The 14366-nt window shown below is 41.7% G+C and overlaps 1 protein-coding gene across 1 annotated transcript in view; it reads left to right on the top strand.

The window, feature by feature from the left end:
- Positions 1-14366, top strand: part of dnah9 (dynein, axonemal, heavy chain 9) — a 229109-nt gene that overhangs the window by 198123 nt on the left and 16620 nt on the right. The window contains exons 71-73 of the mRNA XM_034707459.1: positions 790-1017; positions 8585-8776; positions 8909-9100. Coding sequence (XP_034563350.1) covers positions 790-1017; positions 8585-8776; positions 8909-9100 — 612 coding nt within the window. The remainder of the gene's footprint in view (positions 1-789; positions 1018-8584; positions 8777-8908; positions 9101-14366) is intronic.

The following is a 14366-nucleotide window of genomic DNA, read 5'->3' as shown; positions in this document are numbered from 1 at the left end:
CCCCCGCTCAGCTTTCAGCTCCTTTCTCACACAATGTAAAACTTTCTCTCCTCCCCGTCTCAAACGACTCTCTCTAAAATTGACGTTCCGCTCGCTGTCATGTCCCGTCGTTTGGAAAGAGGGCTAACTTCAGCCATCATAAGGAAGATTAAATATGGAGAGCAAAGGGAAATGAGAAAGTAAAGAGGCTTATGAATTAATGACGGGAGTTATTAGTGCTGTAATTAGATTTAAGGAATGGGCAGTGCTGTGTGGTGAGATGTGGGGGGCTTGGCTGACTCCTTATCATTCACAGGATATCCTGTAAGTGTCAGGACAGTTGAGATGGAAAATTGAGCTCATCCATGCTTGTGTGATAGTACAAGTCAGCTCAGCCGCCTTCGCTGTGCTGAGAGATGAATGTGTAGAAAAGTCAGGCTGAAGTTACGCCGGAGAGCGGTCGCTTAATGTCAGCAACCTGCAAATGGGTTTCAAGTGCTGTGTACCGTTTAATTTGGTGTCACATCAAAGTCACAGTGAGGAGAGGAGGATTCCCAACATTTTAATTGCTCCTTTTTTGCTGGTTGTCATTACAAACATAAATTATACGGCCAATTCCGGTAGCAAGTACCTTATTAAGCTATTATATGTTATCCATTAAATCACAGACTACTCAGGTATCCTACAGAAAACATTATCTGGGTGCAGATTAGGCTCTCTATCCTCACCGTGGAGAATCAGTTAAGCTTTAAGTCCACACAAAGTGATTTTACTTCTTAACCCTTTCCTTGCTCATCCTGTTTCCTGTAGAATATCCACCTGGTGGCTCGCTGGCTCGGGACGTTAGAGAAACTTCTGGAGCAGCACGCAGAGGGCAGCCATGAGGACTTTAGGGTGTTTGTCAGTGCTGAGCCCTCCTCCACCCCTGAGGGTCACATCATCCCGCAGGGCATCCTGGAGAACTCCATCAAGATCACCAATGAGCCGCCAACGGGGATGCACGCCAACCTGCACAAGGCCTTGGATAACTTCAACCAGGTACTGAACACAGAGGTTTGAACCCATTATTACAGCAGGTCCTCAGATGATGGGAAACTTTTGAGGCGTGGAAGATAACGACACCTCTATTGCTTGTTGAAATACTTGTGGATTGCTATTTCAAATATCTTCAAGGCAAGCTTGGAGGCCTTAAGAAAGTACTGGCCCTTTAAGAGTCAGGCCTTTCTTTATTGCATTGCATTATAGATCATCTCTTCCTGTTTGCCTCTTCATGCATTATGCTTTGAGAACAGACTATTCCTTTCTTGTATTAGATTGTGACTTAAGATCATTAGTTCTTCAATGGATCAAAACAATTCATTGCCTAACAAAGTTTCTATTAAAGCTTTTATTGTGAAACATTTACAGTGCTGTGGTTTGAAAATTCAGTGAGGAATTAGTTCTAGATGCTGCACTGTCAGCCCTAACCTGATGAGACATGGGCTCCTTTAGACCTCTGAAGGTGTGCTGTGGTATCTGGCCACAAGAAGTTAGCAGCAGATCCTTTAAGTCCTGAAGTTGTGAGGTGTGGCCTCCATTGATCAGACTTGGTTTTCCAGCACATTCCACAGATGATCTATTAGAGTGGGGGATCTGTAGACCAAGTCAACATCTGGAACGTCAGACCTCCTTTTGCCATCACTCTGTTGTCCAGCTCTGGTGCTCATGTGTCCATTGTAGGCACCCTGGCCGGTCTGCAGCTACACAGCCCCTTAACAGACTGTGATGCTCTGTGTGATCTGACTCCTTTATATCAGAACCAGCATTCAGTTTCATTCTGTCTCTGGTTTTCTGGATTCCCTTCCTTGGACCTCTTTTTGTAGGTCCTGACCCCTGCAGACTAGGAAAGCCCCACAAGAGCAGCAGTTTAGGAGACACTCTGACCAAGTCGTCTTGCCTTCACAGTTTAGTCCAATCGTAATAATCTCACTCATTTTCCTGCTTCAAGGACAACATGCTCACCTGCTGCCTGACAGATCCCACCCACTGACAGGTCACATTATTACAAGATCATTTATGGTGTTTACTTCACCTGTCAGTGGTCATAGTTTTACATCTGTTTGGTGTAAGAGGCTTACATTTTTACATCGCTGAAGGAGGAAGGAAATTGATGCACAGAGACTTCAAATTATAATAAAACAGTTGCCATAATAATATAGAGTGTCATAGTGAAACGATAAATAGCAAAGAACAAATTGAAATACAGGAAATTTAAAGTAGAGCAGCTGTGCAAACATGCTCTGTTGGTAAAATCCAGCTGGTTAAAGACTGAGGTGAAGAGATAAGTCTTCAGCTCTTCTTCGTTCGTATTAATTGAGCTGATTTTCATGATGTCTACAGAGTTGTGTGTTCAGAGCTTGTGTCTATAGTTATCACTCTCTCAATATACATATATATATATACAGTACACACACACATATATATATATATATATATATATATATATATATATATACTTTTTTTTTTTTCTTCTATTTATTTATTTATTGGCCCCTTTAATGCTAAACCAGCAGCAGACGATGGCCCTCTTCTAAAAGGTTCAATGTTGAAAAAAAGGAAGTTAATAATGAAGCTTGGTCCTTGCACATTAGTGTCCTAATAACTGCTCTGCAAATAAGGAGGAGGACCTTAAAATCAATTCTCATCATTACCTCTTTAATGTGAGAATCCCCTGTTCAAATGTCTCTTTCTTTATTGAGGTGAAGAGGAGGAAGGTCCCCACTGAAGATGTTTTCTAAGAAGTGATCATTTTCCACTTACAGCTAAAGAGCCCATCTCATGTGATCATTTCTGCACGAGGGCAGCTGATACTTCATGACGACGGAGAGCGTCGATCTTTGAAGGACCTGTTTGTTTTGAGTGGCATTTGAGACAACACATTCCAATTTTCACTCCAGATTTCTCATCAAGTTTCCAATTTGCAGAAATATGTGAGCTAACAGCTGGAGAGAGTCACCTTTGAATTGCCTCCGACCCCCAGAGGACAGATGTGAATGTAACACATGCCCGTGTAAAAAGTTTCTGCAGGGAGGCGTGTGTGTGTAACGTGAGGACGGAGATCACAACAAAGTCAATCTGCTGCTTTTTGTGTTTGTTATCAGAGTGGTCTGACAGTATCACGCTCTGGAGCTGCTGTAGTTAGGATGGATCAGTGCGCTGCCTTATCGGTTCTCCTCTCTATCCGAACCTTACATTACCTCAGTGCTTCACTGCCAATGCATCCTCCTCCTCCGCACCATTACCCGAGTCCATCTCCACCCTCCTTACTCTGCCGATGTCTATCGGCCTGATAAGTGCTGCGTGCCCGTGAGCCCTGCCTTATGCAGAGTAACAGGGAGGGAGGTCCACTGAGGTAAGCATATTCCAGTCATGTGTACTCAGTGAAAGCTAATCAATGGTAGGCTAACTCTCTGTAATAGCCCACCCGCGTCGCTAAAGCCAGCGCTAAGCCAGAGAAATGACAGTTTCTTTCCTCTTGACCTTTTCACAGAGACGCTCGAAGCTCGGCTTCTTATTTCAGCCCCAGAAGACTGAGAGCTGAAGCCTGGGCAGAGAGTTAACGTCTCGTAAAAGGGTGTCGGTTTTAATGAAATAACACTTGAACAGTACTGTTAAAGAATGAGTTAAGATGTATTCAGATGAAGTCTGTGTTTGCTCTGCGATTTAACCCGTGCGAGCCCAGAAGACTGAAGAAGGTCACTGCACTTTGATGAAAACTTTCACACTCAGCCAAAGCAACAGCTCTCTCTGAACAACAGAGAGAAGCTGAACAGATGGATGTGAAGATACACTCGACTCATGATACAATTTACAACACTGGGTTCATGATATCATTTAACTCACAGTTTCTTTAAGGGTGTCATCACTCAGTTTATGTGAAAGCTTTTGATAATAGATGTCTTATTACATTTGTATTTATGATGCTTTTATTCTGCCTTTGTTAATGTCTAATGCCTCTGTTGATTTCTGTCCTCTCTTATTTTCCGCTCTTATTTTGAAAGGACCCAAAAGATATTTCCACTAGATGGTAAAGTTACAGGAGTAAATAAAACTGAAAAGAATGATCAAAAGTAAAATGATCAAGGCTGAACACTCAACAGTAAACATGTTGGATGTGACAGCGCCCCGTACAGGGACATTTGCTCTGGAAATGTGTAAAAACAATTAAATTAAATTAAATCACAGATGAGTTTGTTGATCAATGATCACTGCTCACCTCAACCCCTAACACACACAAACACACACCTCTTCTCTCTTTTTATAAACTTTGACCCTCTTGCTTTTTTTTCCTCATTGAGTCACCTTTGAGCAGAACTTGAATTTCAATTTGTTTTCATCGCCGATTGATTACAGCAGCTGAGCTGCGTTAAGAGGGAGCTTGATGTTAATTACATGATGTACCAGAACGATCCAAACTGACGTGTTAACAGAAATGAAAAATATCAGGAGAGACAGCCAGACTTAACGCACAGCGGCACAAGTTAACATCATATAAGAGACATTTAAAAACACTCAGCCCGTTTACAGGAGGGATGTTACAAGAGTATGTCTCAGGTACAGTATGAGTTACAGTGTGTGTGTGTGTGTGTGTGTGTGTGTGTGTGTGTGTGTGTGTGTGTGTGTGTGTGTGTGTGTGTGTGTGTGTGTGTGTGTGTGTGTGTGTGTGTGTGTGTGTGTGTGTGTGTTTTGTTAGAACAGTTTTAATAATAGAACATTTCCAAAGATCCCTCAAAAAAAAGGATATACAATACTAGATGTCTATCTTCTGAAAGTAGGTTCAGTAATAGACTCAATACTTGTTTGGGGCTCCTTCCCCATGAATCACTTTTTTAAAGCTCTATATGAGGAGTTAATAACTGGTGGTAAAACAGATTGAAATCATAATGGTGTCTCTTCATGACCTAAAACTGGCCGTTTTGGTGTTTAACTTTTGAATGCCTGAACCTGCTGTGAGGGGTAGGTGTCAGGTCAGCATGTGGAAGTATGTGGCCTTTCTTTACATTTTAACACATTCAACAGTTTAAAGAAAGCAAGAGGAGACCATTTGGGATAAACAAGACAAAATTAGCAAAGGGATAAAATGCCCAGAGGGGATTCCAAAAAGCACCTGTGATTGATCCTGGTATGTGTCATACCTCCCAAAATGAATATATTTGATGCTAATATAGCTTGCTAAATATACTCAGGCGGCTGTTAATATACATGAGTGCGACGCTCTGTGAAGTCTGTGGGCCCGATCTACTAAAGGTTTGCGTGTATAAAAACAAGTGCAAACTTGATAGCGCGCGCAAAGCTGACGTACCAACTGGAAGCACAGAGGATTGCGTCTTTCAAATGAGTAAAATAGCACTCGCAAATCATTTAGCGTGTTTGCCTTCATGAATATGCAGAATACATGTAGATCATCAGAACGCGCAAAATACTGGGAGGAGGAGATGCAAATGTAATCATTTAGCACACGCAATGTGATTTATCAAACCTGAAACAGATAGCGCACGCTGCATTTGCGTCTATATTTAGCACGTTTGAAAGGCAGGTGCAAACTGGCACAGCGTTACGCACACATGGCTGCGGTCACTGTAAAGCTCATCATAACATCGTTTTACAACATGCCCGCAAAAGCTGGGCTTACAAGCATTACTACATTTTTTAGTCAATCAAACCAAGAGAACAAAATAATAATAATAATAATAATAATAATAATAATAATAATAATAATAATAATAATAATAATAATAATAATAATAAAACAACACAAATTCAAAGCAGTTCAGCACCACGGATAGCGGCTGCATCATTCTGACACCCACTTTAACTTTTTCATATAATGAGAGCACAGTAGGTCACTGTATCAACAGATATAAAGTTTAGTAAAATTGGCACAGCGGCTCACAAGTTCACATATAAACACAAAATCAATATGAATAGGCCTACTCACCACTATTTGGACGAGCCTTAAGCTCCAAGGACTGTATGTCCATTTTCTTTGATCTGTCATTCTCAATAGATAACATGACATGTCCACTCAGTCTATTCTGTCCCATCGTGCTCATCAAGGGGTTTTTAGTTAGTTTTAACGTGAATGAGCGCTCACTGAGCTGCACCAGGCAGCTCTGCGTAACTCCTCATCTCGTGCTTGCAGCAGTGTGTTGGGGTAAATTGCCTCAAACATGTTCACAGTTCCATTTAAGCTGGTGAATCTTTGGGACAGTTGCTGGATGATGATGTCAGGCATTAAAAACGTTCACCCGAAAGTTGCTCCCTGGGACAGTGAGGCGACTGTTCTCATCCAAGTGACGCCTAACTTTTCTAGAGCAAGAGTGGCAGATTAAGCCTCATCAAATTGCATTTGGAGTAGAGTAGATGCATTTAGTTCATTGGCAGATCTTCTGTTTTTTCTCACAGCATTCACCTTTTCACAGATGGCCTCCCAAATCGCGTTTCTAACACTGAGATGTCTCTGCTGGAGTTCACCGATGTGTTTATTTCCCTCCTCCACAAAGACCTTCAACTGCATTGCTTCAAACTTCATTTATCGCTTAAGGCCACTCTGTTCTCTCAAACTCTACATGGTGACAGCCGATAGCACACGCAAAATCCTCGTAAAATAGGGCGGTCTGCACCACTTTTGCATTCGTTATCATTTGTCTTAGTAGATCACCCGCAACACGCCCAGAAATAGCACGTGCAAAATTATTATTTGCACACGCAAATTAGCGCTCGTTATTTGGGATCTTAGTAGATCAGGCCCTGTGTGTGGTAAACGCTGGCTGCTCGGTATATTTGTAATATTTTTATATTATACAGTCTCTTGAAACCACTTGCACAAATATCCGCCCCCCATGAATGATGAGGCCTCTACATGCTGCGCATGTTTCGCATACATTCAGAGAGAGACATGCACTGAACTTTTGCGTTGTCCTAGCATTGTCAGGACTGTATAATAAATGGATGTAGTCTCCTTAACGTCACCCATTTGTTTCAGAAGCAGAGTTTTGTAGCCCATCGCTCATGGCTGCCATATTGAAATGCTGAATCAAGCTAACTTCAGTATATCTAGTATGAAGCAAAAACATGGAGTTGAGGCAGGTTCTTATCGTATTTGCTAACAGCTACAGGATGCCCACCTGTCAGTTAAGTCAGCCATGCCCTTATTTAGGCAAAACTTGTAAATTTAATGTTTTATCAAATAGCAAGTGAAAAATTAAATATTCACTTTTCATCTCACAGATTTGAATCATCTTCATTTCACAAGGTACTGTTTCATCAGTTTTCACAATGCCTCAGTTACTTTCCAACATGGATGACAGGCTGTGCTTCCAAGTGAATGAAGACCGGATAGTTTATCCAGCAACACCATTTCTAGACCAGAAACAAAGAAAGCATGGAGTACAAGATCTGTATTCAGTCCCAGTTTCATTGGAAACTTATCTGATAACACAGAGTCAGGATGTATTTTGTGCTACGATAAACATGGAAGGATAGAAAGACAATGACTGTTTGTGGTGTTGGAGTGAAGTAAAGGCTCTAAGGGGTCTGCATGGAGAGGACACCTGTTGCTTATCGTACATGTCTTTGAAATATTAAGAAGTGTCTTTGTGTACATGTGCATCCGTGTGTGTGTGTTAGTGTGTGTCTCCCTGCGATCTGCCTGCATGTCGACTCTCTGCAGTCCACAGGTCATGAATAGAGAGGCTCTGCATCTCTTTCAGCTGTGTTGAGCAGAGGAGCAACGTGCAGAATATTAACTAAAGAGGGTGGTGGAAGGGAGTGTGTAGGTCTGAGTGTGTGATTTTCTGTGTTTGTGTGTGTGTGTGTGTGTGTGTGTGTCTGCCTTCACTGTACTGGTGTGTATGTGCTTGTGTGCAGTGCAGGATTCAGCTCCCCGTGGCTCGTCAGCCAGGGGAGTGGAGGGGCCTTCACGTCAGCTCTCACCATGACACATGCAGGAATAAAGGGAATTTAGTCCTCCAGGTTATTGGCATGCTTATTTAACTGTCTCTCCCCCCAGAGATCACGACGCCATTTACGTGCAGATTTTTATTTGCCTGTCTGGAATAATGAGCTCAGGAGACGAAGCGCCTGACAAGTTGTGACAATTAAAAGGGAATCTCATCGTGGAGCTTATTGCTATCTAGTCATCTCATTGTCTGTCTGTTAGTACGATGATGAAAAAAAATGATCACAAGGCTGCCTGTCACAACTTTTTACCTGTAACATACCGACCTGGCTCTGTTAGAGGCATAGTTTGGGGTTTTTAAAGACAGATCATATTTTGAGTTGCTTTTAAACAGGGAGTTTATGACCTACAGTAGATAACAGGCAGCGGGATCCAAGACTGAAGAGGTGGAGGAGTCTGCCAAAATGATGCCTCATGAGTTGAGTTATGTTGTGAGTTTGAGCTAAAATGTGCTGAAACCATTAATAAAAAAAGTCCTCCAAACAGTGGCCGTGCTGATTGTCATCTATAATAGGTGTTAAACCCACTATTTCAAAGTTCCCATACAGTCTTCTGTTGGGTGATCATGTGATGCCTCCTTTAAATGCTTCCCTTTCATTCTCCCAGGACACGCTGGAGATGTGCGCAAAGGAGAACGAGTTTAAGAGCATTCTGTTCGCTCTGTGTTACTTCCACGCGGTGGTGGCAGAGAGGAGGAAGTTTGGTCCTCAGGGCTGGAACAGATCGTACCCCTTTAACACCGGAGACCTCACAATCTCCATCAACGTCCTCTACAACTACCTGGAGGCCAATCCGAAGGTAAAGCTGTTTCTGTTTGTCTTTTATTCCCGAACAAAGGATTACAGAGCCCACTGTTTGTGATCTTAATGGGAAATCTAAACACATGTGACCTTTACTAAACACACAATCCTCTCTGTGTCTCATACTCAGGTGCCCTTTGATGACCTGCGCTACCTGTTTGGGGAGATCATGTACGGGGGTCACATCACAGATGACTGGGACCGCCGTCTGTGTCGGGCCTACCTGGAGGAGTTTATAAAGCCTGATATGATGGAGGGGGAGCTGCATCTGGCGCCTGGGTTCCCCCTACCTGGAAACATGGACTACAACAGCTACCACCAGGTGAGGAGAACTACACTGCGAGTCAGTCTAGGTCACTGCTAGTCTTTAGGTTTTATGTAAAGTGAACTAAAAAGACTCAACAATTAGCAAAATAAAAGAGTGAATATATAATATTCTGATTATTCTAAAATAAGAAGCCTGACACCGGGGGTATTTATTCTTTCCTTAGCCAGGAGCTTGGGTTTACTTGGATAATCACGTTGTACTTTTGTTAATCTCTACTTACGGATTCTACAAAAAGATGCAGAATCTGTAGGCGAGGGACCAGATTTTGGTTTCTGAGTTGTTCTGTTTTCTGTTTGTAGTCTGAGGAGTATCATTCACAAATGTTTTGGCACCTTAGCCTGTACGAAGGAAAACAAGACTTGTGGAGAGTAATCCAATCCACTGTAATATAATCCAGTATACAAAAGCACTGTGATAATCCTCTCAGAGAGCTCCTAACTTAGCCCAAAAAATGATAGTAAGCACTCCTAGTTTAGGAGTGATTTCAGATTATTCTCAGAGCAACTGTAAGCAAAGACGGCACAGGACCTTTAATCTCAGTGAGGAGGCGTGGCTGACTCTGCTGCTAGGTGTGACGCATTCTTTCAGAAGCTGTGATTGGTTGATGCAATAAATGATAAGAAAAAACAGAAATGTTCTTGTGTTTACCTCACTGGTATATAAGGACCGTCAAATAAATCGGCCGAATCAGAGAATCTTGTCTCTTTAAGAAGTACTAGACAGTTCACACTGCCAGGTAACCTCTTCAAAAGCTGAGCCGATATTTGGAGCATTGTTTACACTTAAACTGAACCTGGGTGGGCCAGGCATATATTTACAGCCCTCCAGGTATATTTTAACCACCATGTACGAAAACTAGTCCCTGAGCTTCACTCGCTCTGCACCCCTGTGTAGACGATCACAGAGAAATGCTGTTACATCTCTCCTAAAATGCACTGATTGTCTCACATTAAATATGAACCTTGTGATGCTGCTGTTGTTATCGTTTTGTGCTCCTGTTGCTGCCGATTATTCTGCACTCTCCTGGTGTTGCTCTGTCACTGGGGTGCTGATTCAGCCGAGCAGTCAATTCTTAGAAATTCTTAGAAAACAGCTCCATTGTGAGGATTTTCTTAGAATTTTGTCTCTTAGAGCAATTCTTTTTATAAGGAAGCTTTTTGGATAAAAAAAAAGCTACTGGCTCCCATCTGCAGTCATTCAACAATGACTGAGCCTTATTTAATGTCCTAAAACAGGTGTTTTCATACAAGTTGACCACAGCTTTCAGAGGATATGTAGGCACTAGACCAGGGGTTCCCAAATTTTTCAGCCCACGACCCAAAAAATATTAGTGCCAGAGTCTTGTGACCCCCACTGTCACTCAAAGTGATGTAATGTAGCTTCATTTTGATGGTCTGCAGAAAATAAGCTTACCTTTATGAGAATGTGGCTGTGTTTCCTGTGCCGTTGTGAATTTTCCTACTGCTACTGATGCTTTTAGTGATTAACTGTTCACTAACCCTAAACTTAGGAGTCATCTGGCAAAAACAAGGGCAGAAAACTTATTCCATTTTCTAATTTCAAAGTTTTATTTCAAGTTACTTTCAAGTTTTATAGCTACATCTTTTTTTTTTTTTGTACTATTGTACTATTTTTAGAGAATTAAGAAAAAAAAACATTCTGGAAGACACATGATTTTTTTTTCTAACGTTGTACTTTCAAAGATATTGAGATTACAAGTCTTACAATGAGAGGCACGGCTGACGTGATTGACAGGCGGGAAAACTGTAGCTGTTGGCTAGGAGGCTAAAAATCTGCCTGTTTGCGTCACAATGGCTCGACAGCAGCAATATGGCTGCCGCCGCCGGTTGGCCTCAAGATAGCGCTTCAGAAACAGATGGGTGACGTCACGGATACTACATCCATATTTATACAGCCTATGGTCCCGACCCACACTTTGGAAACCCCTCCACTAGCCGATAGCTGGTGGGCTCTGAGACTTTTATTAAAGACGTCCTTGGGGGTGATAACTTGTGATCGACCCCTATCTAGCTTCAGGAAATTGTTGATTACATATTTATTTGATGAAGACAATGATACCCTGAGTGTTAGTGTCAATTGCTTAAGAAATAAAAGGCCCTCATCTTCTTCATCAGTGACGTCAAGCTGTATGCTCATAGAAAGATGTGAAACCTGCTCATAACTAATGGGGACAGTGAACATTTACACTAGATCCTATAACAAAAGATCTGTTTTAAACAATCTAAATATATTCCTCATTATAAAACCATCACTTCAATAACTTACATGGCCCTCAGGTTTCACAGATTCTACTCAAATGAAAAGTTTGAAGATATCCTAACAAATCCTAAAAAGTTACTTTCTTCAGTTTTCATGATTCCTGACGTTTATGACATTGAAGAAAAGGTTGCACAGATTTAAAAGATGTTAAGCTTTTGAAGGTACAGTAAGAAATTTCATCTCAACAAGCAAATGTACCGCTGTAGGCACTGGTGTGCTGTTTAAATTGCAGAGTTTTGAGGGTAAGGATTACAGTGCTGTCATTGCAGGTGTGTTTTGGGGTCTCCAGGAGACTTCTGTGCAGCCTCCGGCAAGTTGATACTGCTTTAATATTGCTAGAAATTGAATCACTATAATTAAAAGCTTTTTCCACCATCCATATTCCCTCTGTACCGTGTAGAGTTCTACAACTCAATGCTAAATCAATAACAACAAAACTCTTCCCATATGGGTCCTGGGGACAGAACAGATTGTAGTTTGAGTTACAGAAATATTTCTCTAAGGTGGAGCCGCTCTGTGGGCGGAGAGGAAGTGCCAGGAAGTCTGACTGGCAAACTTTAATGTTAGCAAACAGAGAAATGATGAAATCATAAAACAGACGTGAAAATGAAAAGAAGAAGAAACTTAATCAGCCATGGAGGGAAAAAAATAATCATGATAAACTTCAAGAATCCAGCAGAACTTGAAGCTGCACTGATTATGCATGAAGTGTTGTATCAGTGTGCCATGTAAAAGGTGTTGGTACTTGTGATGGAAACAGACAGGAGTTATCCTCCTCTACAGTTTTCCCTCTGTTTGAGGAGCTTCATACAGAAGCTCGAGATAAAGTGAGGTAAAGTATTTCCTGTTTAACGTCGGAAGGTTAATGTTGAGAAAAGCTAAAAGCTGTTTCAAGCATTAGCATTCCACGTTTCTTTATTAGTGATACTGATATAGAATTCTCTTAAGTTGCATTTTTCTGTCATGATTCAGAACAGGTGAAAAGAACACGATCATTTAGCGAGTGAAAGAAAAGTTTTCAGTCTAGTTTTGTCTTTTTGATGCCACACTTCTGTCTGCAGCAAAAAAAGAACTGAGCGTTCTCAGGGAAATTTCATTTCCAACAACAGATTTTTCTTTTCATACATTTGATTATTTTTTTTTGATTAATGCACACCAACAAACAAGATAATGAAGATAATTAGAATCCCCTCAGGGTGAACAAGACCCTGATCTTGCTCGCCCTGAAGTAACTGGGTCTTGACTAAATCGTGTACAGCCTTGATGTTTTTTTTTAGCTACTGCAGTTCTCTAAAAGACCAAAATATGACGTATTCTTCTCAGAAATGAATAAATAAACAAGGCCAAACATGTTGTGGTCATTCCAGATTGGAATTTAAAGGGATTGCTTTTATTCTGGCAGAAGGAACCAGCTTCACTGGTGTCTCTAAAGGAAAACTGACAACTGCCAACATATCTATGAATAACAGCGGTTCAGAAAATGTGTTCAGGCAGACAGTCCAGATTTTCCCCATGAGGTCCCCGGGGAGGCAGAGCGACTGTGGAGTATGACTCGTATTTAATTTTCCCTCAGTCCGGGTGCTGCTCAGCGGGCACATCCAGGCTGTCAGCGTGTGACTCCGGAGAGAAGGGCTGGAGTGTTTTACATTCGGCTGTCACCACACAGCCCAGCTCAGGGCTGAGTGGTGGAGATTTGGCCACAGAACAGGGGCAGTTAAGGCCTGCGGGTCCCCGGGGGTCTGTTAGGCCAGCGCCTCCCTCACAGCCATCTGGAGCAAACAGTATATTTAGGAGAGGAGAAGGCTGGAAGAGGCACAAAGAGGAGAAGTGACTCAGCAGTTTTACTCCTCTTTCAACAATATACAGGTGTATGCAATCAGTAAAAGTTAGCCAGCATGTTCACAGATCAAACAGGAGGGCTACAAAGTGCTTCTGAATTAAAGGACAATATATTCCCCATCAAAACTTTCATCAGGACATTATGATTAGAGGAGCTTTTTTGATTTAATCTAAGTGCCCCACTGAAAGCAGCCTTTCTCAGCTGGGTTTCCACTTTCATCTGCACCAACTTAAAAGCATATTGATATTCATTATGGAGCAGCAGATGGATAACGCCACATTTCCTTCCCCTTGTTATGGTCATTAACAGTCTGTCAATTGATCCTGGGTGTTTGAATCTCACCCAGAAATATCTCATCATTTCTATAGCTCCGCTCTCGTCCTTTGTCAGCAGAACTTTAGAAGAAACACCTGAGAGGAAAAATGACTTTGGTACTTTTCTGTCAGGAGGTAACGGGAGATGCCAATCTCTGTGCTATTAATATAACATAATCCAGGCTGGAGTCAGAGTTTGTGCTGAAATATGGTTCTTATCAGGTCAACATCCTGTATTTACAGAGGACAATAACCTACTTGGAACAAATCAATGCGGTATTTTCAGAGTCCAACCAACACAGGGAATTGGACTATTGTGAAGTTTAGGAGGGGGAAATTATCAAAAGAAGATCAGAAACATTCCTTTTTGACTGGGTCTGGAACACTGCAGAGGTCATCATAGGGCTGCTCCTTTAAAGTAAGAGTTTATATAAGACATCATGAATATTGAATGGGTTGTTATGCAAATAAGAATCCCAACAGGATGAGCAGGACCCTGTTCCAAAGCAAAGCGCTCTTGTCAAACCTAAAGTGAATGCAGTTTACAACCCCACCATTGTAAAATGGCAACAGTGACGCTAAAAGATCAATCGTTGTACTGTTGACAAAAAAAACTATTACTACTAAGCGCCATAGATCCTTTCAGTCCTGTGAGTGGCTAACATTAATCAAACTCTTGTACAAGCTGCGCTCTTGCTAATTAATCTGAATTAGCTCCTCTAACTACAGACCCATATAGTTATATTATAATATAATGTATTTATGTGAAACTGGATTCCATCTGCTCCACCAGTTCTGAAACCTTTGTCACACGCATCACAACTTG

Source organism: Notolabrus celidotus, chromosome 18 (assembly GCF_009762535.1).
Source record: "Notolabrus celidotus isolate fNotCel1 chromosome 18, fNotCel1.pri, whole genome shotgun sequence".
NCBI lineage: Eukaryota > Metazoa > Chordata > Actinopteri > Labriformes > Labridae > Notolabrus > Notolabrus celidotus.
The sequence above is the reverse complement of the archived record's forward strand: the minus strand, read 5'-3'. Positions and strand labels throughout refer to the sequence as shown.